Here is a 17241-nt window from a genome sequence, read left to right as displayed (position 1 = left end):
GGCAATCCTGCTTCAGCAGGGGAGTTGGACTAGATGATCTCTATGGTCCCAACTCTAAAATTCAGTGAAATTGAGTGAAATCTCCCCCCTTCTCTCCCAGACGTACATGCTGCACGACTCCCTGGAGCACGCCCAGCTCTTCGACTTGATGAGGAGGATGTTGGAGTTCGACCCTTCGCGCAGGATCACGTTCTCAGAAGCTCTCCTCCATCCCTTCTTCGCCGGCCTCTCCGCCGAGGAGAGGATGCTGTGCGGCCGGGGGGCCAGCAGGGACCTCAGCAGATGACAGCTGGGATTTTGTCCCCCCCAAAAAAAAAAACCAGGACAGGCTCCAAACTCCCCTCTCTGCTCTCCTCGGAGGGGCTGGGGGGCACTGCCACAAAGGACCCTGGGGAAGGAAACAAAAAACCTACATCCTAAAGCACAGATTTGTCTATTTATATGTTGTAAAGTTAAAATAAAAGTGTTTCTTATTGTTTGATACTTCCCTTGTAGGCAAGGTGGAGGGTTTTCTCTTGCTCCCAGCTTTGCTATTTTTCTACCCCTTCCCTGTGAAGGAAGATGGAAAATTAACTGGAAAAATTAAGGAGGAGGAACCTTGGCTTCAGGAGGGGGAGGGGAGCGAATAAATAGCTGCACGCAATTAGCACACATGAATACTTGCACTTTTATTTCAGGATATTTCCCCCCCCCCTCTGCCTCCCCCAGCAGGAATTAGTTGTTACAAACATCAGGTGACAGATGGGACTGTGGAGCAGTGACACAGTGCAGTGACCTTCACCTCTTAGTGACCGAGGGGTTTTGGGGTAGAATAATAAAAAAGTGTCCTGTTCTTTGAATTAACCCTGGAGATGTGGGGGAAAGGGGGGGGAGGAGGGACCCAGACCCCTTTTTGGGCCTGGGAGGGCTCCACACCCACCCCTAAGATGCATTTTATGTGAGGCCAAGACAAAGCTTCGTATCCGAGGACAAATACCCCCCCAAAAAATCTACTTTTATCTCCAAATTTATCTCCAAATTACTTTATCTGTAAAGTTGAACTGTGCCAAACACGGCCCTGAGCTGCCTGCTGTGTCCTGAACACGCCTGAGGTGGGGGGTTGTACCCTCCTCTACTTGGCTTCTCTGTTTGCTACCTAATAGCCAAGACAAGAAGGAAAATAATTTCTTGACTGTGACGACTATAACAGACATGTAACACCTCAACCATATTGAATTGCATAAGTAGCCAAATAATGAATCCCTATCCAAATAGTCCTAAATATTGCTAAAGATTTGTTTTAAACAGATTCATGTGTATTTCTCCTTTTTTAGCAAAGTCTCTCTAAAAACAGCAGACCATGTCCTGGCAATTTTTTGTTTGAAAGAATGTATGACTTTATGCAAATATTGTTCAAAAACTGCTTGACCAAAATGGCTTGCAAGCAGGTTTAGAATTCACTTCACACATTCTGAAGCTATAACATTCTGACATATTAGTTCAGTTGGGTTCTGAATGGTTCACCAGTCTTCATATTCCAGCGACTCAATGTTTATGGCATGTGCTCAATTGTTTTAAGGCATGACTAAAAAGTGTAAAACTGGTCTATGAAATCACTAGTCCAGAAAAAATTCTCTGCTCTGTTGAATTCAATAAGCAGTATGTATATTCACTTTCTTTGTACTATTTTTTTTTTTTTTAACTTTTTTTTTTTTGCTTAACCATGGGGAACTGTATTGCTTCCTGGAGCTATCCCTGCAAAAAAAACCCAAAAACCAACCACCAAACCCTCATCTTGACCTGGTTGGGTGCCCTTCTGGGCACGTAACATCAGCTCAGAGGCAGGAAAGGACCCCCCTGTGATGAAGCCTCGAGTGTTTCTCCTCCATTACCCCTCTCAGTGCCTACAATCTACAATTTAACAGCCAAAACCAGGAGAGGGGAGGAAAAAAAAGCCCAAACCTGCAAGCCTGGGTGGAGGAAAAGAGGAATGGAAAGAGCAGGTTGTTTTATTGAGTGAGGAGAGGGGGAAAAAAATAAAAAAATAAAAAATAAAGCTAAACACTGCTACAGCAACATCTGCCTTGTGAAGGGTGAGGATTAGATGGAGCTGGAAGAGCTGAAGGAAGGAGAAAGGTGGAGGGAAACCTCACCTTGGTAGAAACCACAAATGCTGTCCCTTCCCAGCACAGCCTAGTGGGACCCACAGCTCCTTAAATGCCATGGTGGGTCAAGCCGGGACATGGCTCACCCAAGGAAGGGGGCAGGGGACCACCGTGGGGCAGTGACACCCACCACAAGTCACCAAGTCAGTGCTAAGGCCACCAGGGGGAAAGCCCTGGGAGCAGCTCGGGGTCTGGACACCGAGGGGCAAAGCCCTCCCCGTCCTCCTGAGGTAGATATGGCAAAGTGCAGGGGAAAAGAGCTCGGGGGGGCACCCGGTGCTCACCACCATCCTGTCACCACCACCCTGTCCTCACCACCACCCTGCCCTCACCGGCCCGGTCACCCCTCGTCACTCCAAGCTTCCAGGCAGCATTAATTACTCATCCCTGGAAGTCTCTTCCCTCCTCCTTTGACACATTCTAAGTGTCTGATCCATAAATCCTCACCACTCCCAGCCCACATGGGACCAGACATTTCCTAAAGCTTCTACCTGCTCCACAGAGAGCGTCTACGAACCCTGGGTGACCACTTCCACATCTCCCCACGCTTCAGCCGCAGGAGGAACCTGGTTCCCCTGGAGAAAAAGCACCCTTCAAAGCTCTCCTGGCTGCCAGAGGGTGGTCTCTGCAAGGTTCTGGTACCTCCAGGAGCTCTGGGGAGGGCTAAGGGAGCAGAAGAGCAGCAGAGCTTCCAGCATGGGGAACCCTCCTGAGAAATCTGCCCGGTTCCTCCAAAGGAAGAGCTCATGGCTCCTCCATCGCTTCAGGTTCAGCGCTTCCCCGGGTCAGCTGCTGGGAAAGCAAAGCAAAAGCCTTCAGAGAGTAGGTAGAGAGCCAGGGTGATGGGTTCCCAAAGCAAAGGAAAGGGAAAGAAAATATGGGACCAGACATTTCCTAAAGCTTCTACCTGCTCCACAGAGAGCGTCTATGAACCCTGGGTGACCACTTCCACATCTCCCCACGCTTCAGCCGCAGGAGGAACCTGGTTCCCCTGGAGAAAAAGCACCCTTCAAAGCTCTCCTGGCTGCCAGAAGGTGGTCTCTGCAAGGTTCTGGTACCTCCAGGAGCTCTGGGGAGGGCTAAGGGAGCAGAAGAGCAGCAGAGCTTCCAGCATGGGGAACCCTCCTGAGAAATCTGCCCGGTTCCTCCAAAGGAAGAGCTCATGGCTCCTCCATCGCTTCAGGTTCAGCGCTTCCCCGGGTCAGCTGCTGGGAAAGCAAAGCAAAAGCCTTCAGAGAGTAGGTAGAGAGCCAGGGTGATGGGTTCCCAAAGCAAAGGAAAGGGAAAGAAAATCCAGGAAAAGGAAAAAGAGAACCCAGGAAAAGGAAAAAGAGAACCCAGGAAAAGGAAAAAGAGAACCCAGGAAAAGGAAAAAGAGAACCCAGCGCTTCCTGGCAGCTCACAGGAAGGGAGCACAGCACAAGAGCAAAGCAGTAATTACAGTTAATTTAGAGAAGAACCACCAGAGGTGCCCCTCCAAGAGGGCACCAGCTGCCCCCACGCCATCTCCTCGCAGGCAACCAGGACCCAAGTCCTTCCTTGAGCTGGTTCCCAGTAGGTGGGGGCTGCAGAGACACAAGCCCACCCTTTATGCAGGTTTCAAGCCCAAAAGGAATGAAGGGATCCCATGACCCTGCTTCCCGACCCGCCCGGAGTGGAGGAGGGATACTGGGAGTACTGGGGGGAACTCACCCATTTACACCAGGCAAGGAACTGGGGGTGCCACTGCCCTGCTCCACCAAGGCTTTTCCCCCTCATTCAACCCCTCGCTGTGCCAGAAAGAAAGAAAGAATAAAAAAAACCCACCCAAATAACTATCCTGGAAAAGTTCTTTTCCAAAACGTGCCTCTCTCTCCTGCAGACCCGTTCAGCCATTAAGGGAACAAACCACAACCTCTAGAATATAGAAGTAAGGCCCAGTTGAGGACATCAGTGGTCCCAGAACGTGTGTGACCCAAGAAGTTCTTGCCCTTGACACAAAGCTTTCCAAAGAGGGAACATTCTCCTCGAGGGGCTGGTGGGTGCAGGGAGGAGAGATGGAGCTACAACTGCCTTCGGGGACATAAAACAGGGGGGGCTCAAAAAAAAGAACAACAGAACAAAATCAAAATCCTCCCTCCCGGTACAACCACACCAGAAGGTATTTCTACACAACCAAGGGGTGCTGAGTCCCTTGCTGGGTCCATCCACCCAGAAGGACTGAGAAATACGCCTCAAATCTCCCAAACCACTCATGGACTTGTACCACAGCTCCACGTACACCCCTCATTTAACAGCCTCCCGGCCGGGCCACCATCACCAGGGGGACAGACACCACCTTCCTGCCTGTTCCTTCACCCAATGGCACAGGAGAATCAAACAGCTTCGCAGGAACATTCGCTTCCTTCTTTTTTTATGGCTGGTTTTTTTGTTTGTTTGATTTTAGGATTTTTTTTTTTTGATTGTGTCTTTTTTTTTTTCTTTTTTCTTCTTTTTTTTTCTTTTTTCTTCTTTTTTTTTCTTGGGTTTTTTTTTTTTTTTTAAATACACAATGGTTCTTCTGGAAGGCAAAAACTCTCCAGAACTTCACATCCTTTAAGGCGTCACGAGTTGACGAGTCGGGATCCGCCCCCCCCCCCCCCCCCCCCCCCCCCTCACCTTTTTTTAATCCTTCTCTTTTCTCTCCCTTCAAGAGCTGGAAGGGGGGGCTCTAAGTAGAGTGCAGGGGGATGACGAATTTGCAGCCGAAGGGCGAGTGGTAGTTTATTCCCACTTCTTGAAAGACCTTCTGGGGAATGCCAATGTCACACAGGTACACCCGCCCGGCCCGCTCGCCCAAGGGCAAGGGCAAGCCCAAGGCCAGCGACCACTTGGCATCGATGCCCTGCTCCAGCTCGTTGATGGGGGGGTCTATGCTGAGGACGGGGGCCCTGTTCTGGTTGGCCCAGTCCACCACGGCTTTGTACCAAGGCTGATCTCTCAAAAAGGCATTTTCGTGACAATCCAGGCAGTTGATCACCAGGTCGACGGGGGTGGCTGGGAGATCTGCAAGAAAAAAAACACAGCGTTGAGCGCTGGAGAGACCACAACCTGAAAGCATGAACCTAGGTGCCTTCCCTCCTGTCTCATTTTTGCCTCCAGTCCCACTGCACAGCCCGGCCTTACCTGGTGTTATTGCCCTCCTGCAGAAGACACCGACATTGAGAAGCTCTGGAGAACATTCACAGACTCTCAGGTCCAAAAAAATCTCATCATAGAATTGCCCAGGCCGGAAGGGACCTCCAAAGGCCATCTAGTCGCACCTCCCCGCAGTCAGCAGGGACACCCCCAACTAGACCAGGTTGCCCAGGGCCTCATCGAGCCTCTCCTTGAATATCTCCAGGGAAGGGGCCTCAACCACCTCCCTGGGCAACCTGTTCCAGTGCTCCACCACCCTCACAGTGAAGAACCCTCTCCTAAAAGTGGCCAGCACTTGGAGCAGCCCCAGATGTTGCTGCCACCAGCCCAGGGAAGCAGCGGTGAGCTCTCTCCATTTACAAAAGGACCATTTTATATTCCACAAGCTGGGAAAAGGCCTATTTTTCTGGGATAAGACAATGACCTCGGCTGTGGTAAGAAAAGCAGCCTGTGTGCTGCACCACTGAGCGCCGTCGGTCTCGCCGCACTCACCTGCTCTGCACAACATCATAGAATCCTTCAGGTTGGAAGAGACCCTTGGGATCATCAAGTCCAACCATCTCCCCTACTCTACAAAGTCCTCCCCTACACCATGTCCCTCAGCACTGCATCTAAACAGCCCTTAAACACAGCCAGGGATGGTGACTCAACCCCCTCCCTGGGCAGCCTGTTCCAATGCCCGACCACTCTTTCAGTGAAAAATTCCTTCCTAATATTCAATCTAAACCTCCCCTGTTGGAGCTTGAAGCCATTCCCTCTCGTTCTGTCACTAATTCCCTGTGAGAAGAGACCAGCCCCAACCTCTCTACAGTGTCCTTTCAAGTAGTTGTAGAGAGTGATGAGGTCTCCCCTCAGCCTCCTCTTCCTCACACTAAACAGCCCCAGCTCCTTCAGCCGCTCTTCATATGATTTGTCTTCTAGGCCCTTCACCAGCTTCGTTGCCCTCCTCTGCACTCGCTCCAGCACCTCCAGATCTCTCTTGGATTGAGGTGCCCAAAACTGGACACAACACTCGAGGTGTGGCCTCCCCAGTGCTGAGTACAGGGGCACAGTCACCTCCCTACTTCTGCTGGTCACACTATTTTTGATACAAGCCAGGATGCCATTGGCTTTCTTGGCCACCTGGGCACACGGCCGGCTCATATTCAGCCCTTTGTCAACTAGAACCCCCAGGTCTCTTTCCTCCAGGCAGCTTTCCAGCCGGTCCATCAGGTGAGAGGAAAGTCAAAGTCCTTGGTGCAAGGACTCCTTGGTTATAACAGACAACCAGCAGGGCCAGCGCAGCCCCCTCACCCCCCCTCAAACCCTGCTGAAGCAGAAAACGTCGTGCAGTGCCCTAATTCCCAGGTTTTGGAGGTGAAATTCAGGGGGTTTGGAAGCGCCGCTGGTGAAATGACAAACGGAAGAGCCAGGCTCTCTCTCAGGAGGTGGAGCATCAGTTTATTCTGGGGCAAACTGAGAGATGTGGCTTTTTGACAGCTGCTGGGACTGGTCCAGCCAAGCCATCTGCTTGGTTTGAAGCAGCAGCTGGATGTTCATTGACTTGCAGCTTCGAGACACTGAACAAGGCAGGCCCTTTATCCCAAAGGGAACAGCTGGTGGGACTCGCATCCATACGGCAGCTCTTCCCCATTTGTTCACCCAGGAAACATCTGGACCAGCACAACAGCTCCCCTGTTCCACCTCTCCAGTCCCATCTCCAGCGGTGGTGCCACTAGATGGTGCCACCAGACTGGGCAGGCACTGGGGAGCCGGAGAGAGGACCCACTCCTCCCTCCTTCCCTCCTTCACTCACCTCTGACGCTGGAGACCTGCTGGCCTTGAGTCTTGCTGAAAAGGTTCAGCTCGTTGGTGATGGATTCCAGCATCTTGACAAAGTTGGGGAGGAAGAGGATGACGTGGACGTCGTGGTTGGAGAGGTGTCGCCCACAGCTGATCCCCTGGGCCCCCTTGACGTGGGGGCCACACAGCAGGGCCACCGTGGGCCGCTGATGCACGTTCTTCGGGTTCAACCTAAAAAATAAGAAAAACACAGACAAGAGGGCTTAATAAACCCCCAAAAAATCTCTTCCCTTCTTCCTGCAAGAGAAAGAAAAAAAAAGAAAATCGTCTGTAAAATGCAAATTTACAGGTGTTTTGCAAATCTTCCGTTGCCTTCAAGAGGGAACCCACATCCTTTTGCAGCGCTGCCACCGCTGCTGCTCCGCTGGCAGGTCCCCTTCCAGACCTCCTCGTACCCAGAGCACAGAACACAAGGTCCCAGTCCACCCCAGTTCATCAAGGAAGCCAACTCCTATTTTCAAAGCAGGTGGCATTTTCCCCTGCTCGTGGAGCAAACTTGAATCCAGCTCAATCTCCTTTTCAGGAAGCTTTTTTTTTTTCTCCCTCTGATTTTAGAATCATAGAATCATAGAATTGTCCAGGCCGGAAGGGACCTCCAAAGGTCATCTAGTCCGACCCCCCCGCAGTCAGCAGGGACACCCCCAACTAGACCAGGTTGCCCAGGGCCTCGTCGAGCCTCTCCTTGAATATCTCCAGGGATGGGGCCTCAACCACCTCCCTGGGCAACCTGTTCCAGTGCTCCACCACCCTCACAGTGAAGAACCCTCTCCTCATCTCCAGTCTAAATCTGTTCCCCTCCAGCTTGAAGCCATTGCCCCTCGTCCTGTCACTGCAGGCCTTTCTAAACAGGCTCTCCCCAGCCTTCCTGTAGGCTCCCTTCAGGTACTGGAAGGCTGCTATTAGGTCTCCCCGGAGCCTCCTCTTCTCCAGGCTGAACAACCCCAGCTCCCTCAGCCTGTCCTCGGAGCAGAGGTGCTCCATCCCCCTGATCATCCTTGTGACCCTTCTCTGGACCCTCTCCATCAGGTTCATGTTCTTCTTATATTGAGGGCTCCAGACCTGCACACAATACTCCAGGTGAGGTCTCACCAGAGCAGAGTAAAGTGGCAGAATCCCCTCTCTGGACCTGCTGGCAACACATCTTTTGATGCAGCCCAGGATGGGATTGGCCTTCTGGGCTGCAGCTGCCCACTGCCTGCTCATGTCCAGCTTAGAAGAAAGCTTAACTATTAAACCTTAAAGATACGGGGTGAGTTACCCCACTGGCAGAGCCACAGTTAAAAAAAAAAATAAAGAAAAAAAATAATTTCTACTCCCCAAGGCTCATCGAAATAAAGTTGATTTATTTTAATGGCCTGCAAGCCACGGAGGGTGGCTTAAAGTAGGATTTTCAGCTGATAAGGGCCTGGATTGTCAGCACTTACTGCTCTCAGTCAAATGATTCGGCCCCACACTGCAGCTAAGTACCACTGCATAAAGGGATAGAGGCTGTTAGGGCTCACAGATCGTTTGGAGTGTCCATCAGCAACATAAATCTACATGTGTAATTGTCTGCCCACATAGAATCATAGAATTGTCTGAGTGGAAGGGACCTTTAAGATCATCGAGTCCAACCATCAACCTAACTCTGATAAAACCCATCCCTAAACCATGTCTCTAAGCACCATGTCAACCCACCTTTGAAATACCTCCAGGGATGGTGCCTCAACCCCTTCCCTGGGCAGCCCATTCCAAGGCTTAATAACCTTTTCCATGGAAAATTTTTCCTAATATTCGTCCTAAACCTCTCCTGGGGCAACTTGAGGCCATTTCCTCTTGTCCTGTCACCTGTTCCCTGGGAGCAGAGACCAACCCCCACCTCTCTACACCCTCCTTTCAGGGAGTTGGAGAGAGCCAGAAGGTCTCCCCTCAGCCTCCTCTTCTCCAGGCTGAACACCCCCAGCTCCCTCAGCTTCTCCTCATAAGACTTATTCTCCAGACCCCTCACCAGCTTTGTCGCCCTTCTCTGGACCCGCTCCAGTCCCTCAATGTCTTTTTTGTGGGAAGGGGCCCAAAACTGGACACAGCCCTCGAGGTGGGGCCTCACCAGTACCCAGTACAGGGGAACGATCACCTCCCACTCTGTTCCTGACACAGGCCAGGATGCTGGTGGCCTTCTTGGCCACCTGGGCACACTGCTGGCTCATGTTCACCCCACAGGCATCATGTTCACCCACATCATCAACCACTACAGCAAGTGCAGGCACAGAGGGGAACGCTTTGAAAAGGTCACGTATAATTCACACAGAAAGCAGTAAGTGCACCCCAAACCTGCTACCAAATTTGGCCTCCTAAAAGAGCAGGATACTCTCAGTTGAGGTGCAGATGCCTGAAAGCTAATTGAGCACGGTGAAAAGCCAAGCAGCACCTTGTTTTCATGAGCTGGCTTTTCGCTTGTCCTGATCCTATTAACCGTAATGCGTCAAAACAACAAAGGGAAGGTTCACTTATTTGGAAAAAAAAAAGGAGTAGCTGGCCAGAAATTCTGCAATGGTGTCATCTGCCTTGGGTTACGCCCAGTAATTCAGTGCCACGCTGAATTCCCCAACAAAAAAATCCCCATAAGCAGAGAGAAAAAAAATAAAAAATAAATCTCTCAGCTCTGTTTTGCCTTTGACTCAAGAGACACTTCTGCTTTTGGGACAGAGGAGTCCAAAAGGAGCCCTTACTAAAGTTGTTCAACCAAGATGGTATTTTTAGGCAGCCCTTTTCTAGAGAGGGGAGGGGAAATAAAAAAAGCAGCAGGAACGTGGAAGGGTACTGTAAAGCTTCCTCCCACGTGAGAAGCCTGAGTCTCACACTTGTTTTTATGATTATTTGGAAACAGGCTGATACAGGAGCTAAAACACAGGTCTGCATGGCACTGAGATGAGGATTTTTTTCAATTTTAGAGGCAAGAAAGGGAGAAAAGTGACAACTATCCCCAGCTGCAGGACCACGGAGGGACTGGCGCAAGCATCTACATCAAAGTAACCTCTCAGCCTCCTTTATCTCAACCCCACTTGGCAGAACAAGAGAAGTTAAGCTATGAGAGAAGACAAACCCACAGGGGGATGGAAAAGGAGCAGCTTTACCTGTTGGGTCCCCCGAGGAGGCTGAGGGCCATCTGGCTGGCGCAGACTCCTGTCATCTCCAGCCTCCTCTCCAGAGTCAGCCCGTGCTTCTCCGCAACCGAGAGCAGCTTCTTGTGCAGTTCGTACGACACGCTCGGAACCACCAACCCGGAGTCTAGGGTTCAAAGAGAGCAGAGAGAGGAAGACTTTAGTAGGTATAAGCAGAGACTTTTCCAAAATGCTGCAGTCTGGTAAGGTTTTATACACCAGCACTTAGAAACGATGACAATGGAACAGTTCATTAGCTGTTACCAAGGGCCTGCTTAACCCAATAATCCAAGTTCCTTCCCAAGACCATCAAATGAATCCAAACTAGTGCCTCAGAGTCAGCTTTCTGTGTTTGAGTGAAGTAGTGACAGCTAAACACAACTGCTGGCCTTGAAATAATACACATTTCCACGAAAATCCACCAGGCAATTGGCAACTATGGGAACACGTGGAGTTTTTTGACTTACAGATTGAATATTAAATGCTTTCTCAGTGGCCTCCAGGCGTGTGAGGGTGGTGAGAGCCTGGCCCAGGTTGGCCAGAGAAGCTGTGGCTGCCCCATCCCTGGAGGGGTTCAAGGCCAGGTTGGAGGACCTCTAGCTCTGGGGCCACCAACAGCAGAAGGACATGGTGGGTCCCAGAGGAGGCCACAGAGATGCTGGGAGGGCTGGAGCCCCTCTGCTGGGAGGACAGGCTGAGAGAGTTGGGGGGGTTCAGCCTGGAGAAGAGAAGGTTCCAGGGAGACCTTGGAGCCCCTTCCAGTCCCTCGAGGGGCTCCAGGAGAGATGGGGAGGGACTCTGGATCAGGGAGGGGAGCCATAGGAGGAGGGGGAAGGGTTTGACACTGAAAGAGGGGGGATGGAGCTGAGATGTGGTGTGAGGGTGGTGAGAGCCTGGCCCAGGTTGCCCAAAGAAGCTGTGGCTGCCCCATCCCTGGAGGGGTTCAAGGCCAGGTTGGAGGGGACTTGGAACAACCTGGTGTGGTGGGAGGTGTCCCTGCCCAGAGCCATAGGTCACCAAATATCAGGCCAACGTGCAAACTAGGTCCTTCCTCAGAACTGGGGGGGATGGCAGCCACTTGGGGGCCGATGGCAGCTCAGCACCGAGGGGCACAGCAGGGCTCAGACCACCTGAGCTGATGAGGAAGAGCTGGAGGAAGGTGATGTGGCCCAGTGAAAACGTGCTGCAGCGACACGAGCTCAAAGGGGAACAGCCACAGCGTTCACATCCGCTCGGAGAGGAAACCTGACAGTTACCGGGGCTCTTTTGCAGCCCCAAAAAAAAAACCAACAAACCAAAACCCCAAAAACATAACGAGAACCAGTCGTAACAAGCAAGTGCAATATTCAAATGAGACAAGAAGCGTGCGTTTTAATTGTGAAGGAATTATTTGCACTGCCATCATTTCCCCAGGGCGCCCCAGTCGCAAACCGCTAAGTCAAAGTAGGGCGGAAACGGGGGGTTTTGTACATCTGGAGGTTTTTTGGGGAGACATTCCTGCAAAGGCAGCAGGGCAACGGAGGGGGAGCAGATTCCCCTTCCAGCCTTCATTTGGGAACTCAGCAGCTCGTGTTTTGCAGCCACGGAAGGGCCCAAACGTGTTCCAACACTTGACCTCGCATGCTAAGCGGCGATTAAGCTCCCTCCGCTAATAGCCGCTCATTACAGGCAGCGCATATGCAAGGCTGCACATTAGCCAAGGCTGCACATTATCCACAAGGCATTTCAGCCTCCTGATAGCAGCCACCAAGCCTTCCGAGTCATAAACCACTCCTAATCCTAAGCCCATCCCACCAGTCACGCACCTGCCCGTTGCTGACAACCCTCCTCAGCCTCCGGAGTCACGCAACGCTGGGCTCTCGCCTTCTTTCCCCATTCATATATTCTTTTTTTTTATTTTTTTTTTTGCTGTTACCTCATCGGCTCGGCGTTTTGCAAGCTCGAGGAAGGATGTGGAATGAGTGACCCGAGGTCAGGATCTCTCCCCAAAGAGTCTGATGGGACGTGTCCTCCTTTAACCCACCAAAAAAGGGGGTTCTCAAAACATCCCTTTTGCTCCTTCTGAACTGCAGGAGTCACAAATTCCCTGCTTAAATTTTTCTAGAATCACAGAATGGGTTGGAAGGGACTTTAAAGATTATGGAGTTCCAACCCCCACCTGCCCTGGGCAGGGACACCTCCCACCACACCAGGTTGCTCCAAGCCCCCTCCAACCTGGCCTTGAACCCCTCCAGGGATGAGGGAATTTTGGACAAACTCCTGAGGGAATTTTGGACAAACTCCTGAGGGAATTTTGGACAAACTCTCCATATTAGGCAGGTGAAAGAGCTGATCCATACCCACCCCACTTAGCACCAGCATCACCAACATCCTCCCTGTAAACCTTTATCCCCTCCACCACTTCCCCCAGCCCAGGAGCTTTATAAAACCACCCTGCCCAGCAGCTAAACGCAACCCAGTGCCCAGTGGGTTAACGCCAAACTGGGAGGAGGGGGGGGGGGTTTACTGGGAGGCATGAGATGAACTTGAGTTGTAGCACGCCAGGGCTACACTTTGTCCTAATTGCTCCCCTCTGGAGAGCGGGGCTGAGATTGCCAAGAGAACTTCCCCTTTCCTCGCCCTCACGCAAGGTCCGACCAGTCAGACTGGCTTTATCAGAACCAGGCCGAGGGAGTGAAAATAAACTCCATCAAAAACTCTGGCAGAGAAGCAATCATCAAGGAGGCGACGTGTAAAACCCCGCAAACAATCACCCTCCTGCAACAAACCTGAACCCCTGCCAACCTTAATTATGTTTGGGTTGGACAGCGCGCCTTTATTGTTCGGTAATGAAGGCAATAAAATAAATTAGCCCAGGCCTTTTAATATTAAATAAATGTATTTTACAGCTGCCTGGGAAGAATAAATAAATAATAATAAAAAAAAACACAAACAAAAAGGCAGATAGAGACTAAACAGTTTTGTGACACGCAGAGTATTGCTGAAGCCTGATTGAACACGAAGTATTCTCCGTTTATGAGGCACACACTGTCTTGGAGACTACGACTACCAACAAATTATCTCCTCCAGCTCCACTATGCAATGTCAGGCTGGATTAAAACACCCTATGGCAGCAGAAAAAGTGAGCTAACTCTACAGAAGTTAACAAAATAAATTGGTTTTTCCCCCCCCCAGACAAGCCCAGAGCAACGCTGCTGTCAGTCCAAACACCTCCCATGCAGGAAACCAAGATAAAATCAGAGAGGGTTGCTGCTAGAATAGCTGAGTGGGTAAGGCCAATATTTTCTCCTCACTATTTCAGCAGCTCTCTAGCTGCCAAAATAAAGAAATACAGGCAAAGTGCAGGACCGGACGAGATGGAACTAGACACAAAATCTCCTGAAAGCTGGACGTAAAGCCATCATTTTTTGCCTTTAGCAACAAATAAGTCCAGTTTCCAGAGCTGCACAGCTCATGGTTTAGGACACAGACTCAGCAAAAACAACTACTTGACCCACAAACTTTCTCCCCAACCTTAAGGGCTAGATTATTTTTTTTTAAAAAATCATCATTATTATTAATTAAGAGAAAATTGTGCGGGAGTTCTGGCCGACGTTGCGGTGCCAGCCTCTCCCTGCATTAGAGCACAATTCCCTCTGGCTGAGCAAAAAAAAGACAAAAACCCGTGGGAGGGACAAAGAGTTTGCCCCATGAAGCACTTTTGTTTTCCCTCCTACGGTTGGAGAAAGTGAACTTCGTTTGCACCCGAGTCCAAGATCCCCGAAACAACTTTCTCCCCAACCTTAAGGGCTAGATTATTTTTTTTTAAAAAATCATCATTATTATTAATTAAGAGAAAATTGTGCGGGAGTTCTGGCCGACGTTGCGGTGCCAGCCTCTCCCTGCATTAGAGCACAATTCCCTCTGGCTGAGCAAAAAAAAGACAAAAACCCGTGGGAGGGACAAAGAGTTTGCCCCATGAAGCACTTTTGTTTTCCCTCCTACGGTTGGAGAAAGTGAACTTCGTTTGCACCCGAGTCCAAGATCCCCGAAACACTTCACACATTCAATATACACAATTGCTGAAGAGCTAAAAGCCAGCAAAAAGAACAGTCAGTCAAGGACATGGGACACACACACACACAGACACAAAATCAAAGCCACATCCTTGCAGAAAAGGCTCAGCCGTGGTGTTGGAGCCCGACCCTGGCACATAAGCTCTGCCTCCTGCATTCATTTACTTCTAAACACCTCTTTTTTTTCACTGTCTCCTTACCGTAGAAGGGAATAAAAAAGGTTTCTTGAAGGCCAGGCTTGAAGACAGAGAAATATTGATGTTTGTCAAGTGAAAGCAGGACTGTGCTCAAAAAAAAAAAAATTTAAAAAATCTGACTGTCTCAAATTTCTATAGTGGCCAAGTTTGAAAAAATCTCACTTTTTATTCCAGAAGATGGAAACAGGGAATTTTCTACGCTAACAGCATTAATGAGAAGAGAACCTGCTTGGGACAAAGCCTTGCTAGTCCATCGAGGAAAGAAATCCACACCTTACAGAATCACAGAATCTTCTAGGTTGGAAGGGACCTTCAAGATCATCTTGTCCAACCGTCAACCTGACTGACAAAAATAGACACCCACACAACAAACAAGGAGCATCATCACTAAACCAGACCTCCCAGCACTACATCAACCCGTCTTTTGAACACCTCCAGGGATGGGGCCTCAACCCCCTCCCTGGGCAGCCCATTCCAATGCCTGAGAACCCTTTCAGGGAAAAAATTTTTCCTAATATCCAGCCTGAACCTCCCCTGGTGCAACTTGAGGCCATTTCCTCTTGTCCTGTCGCCTGTGACTTGAGAAAAGAGACCGACCCCCATCTCTCTACACCCTCCTTTCAGGTAGTTCCTCTTTACTCAGTGTGCTCAGAAAGACACTTTCTTGGCAGAAATAAAGTTAAGAGGAAAGGGGGAATGAACTGCAAAAAAGAGAACACTTTGGGAGAGTCTGTTATGCTGGAGATGACATTATCCAGAGTCACTGCTGGTGAACGGAGATGCTCCATCCCACCACAAACCCCTCCGAGCTCCAACATACCCACAGAACGTTGGCTTTGCAGCTGCCACTAAAAGACCTGAGCCCAAAATAACAGCAGCCCAGCCCCAAAGAGTAAAGACTAATTAGGTATTTCAGAGAGGTTCACATGTAGAAGCCAGGTATGGGCATGATCTGGTAAGTTCAGGTTTTTTATTTGTGTTTGGAACAGATCCTCCTCTTCATCCCCTGCTTACTCCTAAAACACATGCTGATACACCCACAGGACACCCCAGCTCTGTCAAATTAGCTCTGAGAAAAGCATCCTGGTGGACCAAAGAGTTTATCAAGATTTGCTTCCGTCCTACACGGATTGCTTTAGTCAGCAATAAAAGCAGGGACAGGAATTTGGAGAACTGGCATCAGCAGTTTGCTGGTTTTTACCGCCGCGCAATCCTGGTTATTTTCTAGCTCCTTGGAAACATGGCATAAAAAAAGCAGCAAAGATTCACAGATTTCTTCCCCTCTCCCGGCGACAAGAGCTGGGTATTAGCTCACTGTCAATCACCAGCATCACTTTGTTTGTGCTATTATAGCAGACAGAATAATTATTCTATCAGCCAGAGCTCTTTTAAGACAATCATCTACAAGATCGGCCTGGGGGGGGGAAAAAAATGATGAAGTCCTTATTGCTCCTGTAACTAGGAAGTGCTTTTTGCAAGTAGAGCTCCCCTTAGGAGTCCAGAGACAGCTCCGTAGGGAGAATTCAGAAGGAAAAAGTGAAATCCTGCCACGGCCATATCCAAAAATCACAGCTTTCGGGGCTATTGGCACTCTCATGTCAGCAGCTGCTGCTCTTTGAGCCACTAAGAGGGGGCAGGCTGCCTCCAGCTTAGCATCCTCCTTCCAGTTGCTAAACAAAAGAAATCAAGCTATTTTTCAAGTGACAGAGCGTTGTTACTCCCAGCACACACTGAGTATCTCTCTGTCCCTCAGAGGGCTGACTCTCTCCAAAAAAAAAAAACCAAACAAACCCCTAAGACTGAATGCCAGAACCAGCAGGCGAGTTACAACTATTTACAAGAGCTTTTTTGCTAGATGGCCATTAGCATTTCCTAAATAAAAAGTAAACTTCCTCAGTGGACACAAAGTCAACCCTTTTTTGGGGGAATAAAAACCAAACCCATTGCGAGAGACACAGCACTGGGAGGCTTTTTTCACCATTCACAGGACTGGGAATGCAGGCGACGGGGAACCCTAAGCTGTCAATCCCCTGCCCGTTGTGTGACACCACAGCTTTTCTTCCCAAACAAATCCAGAATTCCAGAGGGGAGACTAATCACCCAACAGTAGCTAATGAGGCTAGCGAGAGACCCTGCAGCTCCAGAGGGGAGTCATTTACCACCCTCCCCGGAAAGCCTTGCCAAGAATGAAGCAAGAAAACAGCAGTTTGGGTTTGTTTGGTTTTTTTTTTTCTTCACCGGGCTGCAGTGAAAATGAAACGTGATTTCATTTTCATCCCCCCCACACCCCCAAATTTACTTACTGCTGCTCGCTGCTTATCACACATCGAGAGTTTTCCTCCCAGGAGCAGTACTGCTAGAATTAGCTCGAAATTAGCATTAGCCACACTTCTCAAATTGGCAGCCAACAGCAGGGTTAGCTTTTGTTTCAGTCTAGACCCAGAGGCCCCGTCTCCTCGCAAACAAACCATCCGGAAGATGAATTGACAAGTAGCAAATTTTTAAAAAATGAGTAGTAAAGAAAAGAAAAAAAATTAAATAACACACCAAAATGAAGAAATGCTTCTTCAAAAGGCACACGGGCAATCAGTGGAGCTTCTCCTCACACTGAAAGCACGTGGAGATTTCAAAAGCAGTAGGTTAAATTAAGCAGAAGCAACAAAAAAAATAAAAAAACACCCCAAAAAAAAAAAAGCCTCATAAGAAG

The 17241-nt window shown here is 49.7% G+C and overlaps 2 protein-coding genes across 6 annotated transcripts in view; one reads left to right on the top strand and one right to left on the bottom strand.

Moving 5' to 3' along the window:
• CLK3 (CDC like kinase 3) overlaps positions 1-483 on the top strand; it is a 13152-nt gene extending 12669 nt beyond the window's left edge. For all 3 annotated transcript variants that reach the window (XM_014960988.1, XM_014960986.1, XM_014960987.1), the window contains one exon: positions 101-483. In XM_014960988.1, coding sequence (XP_014816474.1) covers positions 101-286 — 186 coding nt within the window. In that variant the 3' untranslated portion in view covers positions 287-483. The remainder of the gene's footprint in view (positions 1-100) is intronic.
• A 4298-nt stretch (positions 484-4781) lies between these two features.
• EDC3 (enhancer of mRNA decapping 3) overlaps positions 4782-17241 on the bottom strand; it is a 58785-nt gene continuing 46325 nt past the window's right edge. For all 3 annotated transcript variants that reach the window (XM_014960975.1, XM_014960974.1, XM_014960976.1), the window contains exons 5-7: positions 10256-10409; positions 7096-7313; positions 4782-5168 (exon numbers count right to left, since the gene is read on the bottom strand). In XM_014960975.1, coding sequence (XP_014816461.1) covers positions 4834-5168; positions 7096-7313; positions 10256-10409 — 707 coding nt within the window. In that variant the 3' untranslated portion in view covers positions 4782-4833. The remainder of the gene's footprint in view (positions 5169-7095; positions 7314-10255; positions 10410-17241) is intronic.

This window comes from Calidris pugnax, unplaced genomic scaffold (assembly GCF_001431845.1).
Source record: "Calidris pugnax isolate Ruff unplaced genomic scaffold, ASM143184v1 scaffold486, whole genome shotgun sequence".
NCBI lineage: Eukaryota > Metazoa > Chordata > Aves > Charadriiformes > Scolopacidae > Calidris > Calidris pugnax.
This window is presented reverse-complemented; position numbering and strand designations above follow the sequence as displayed.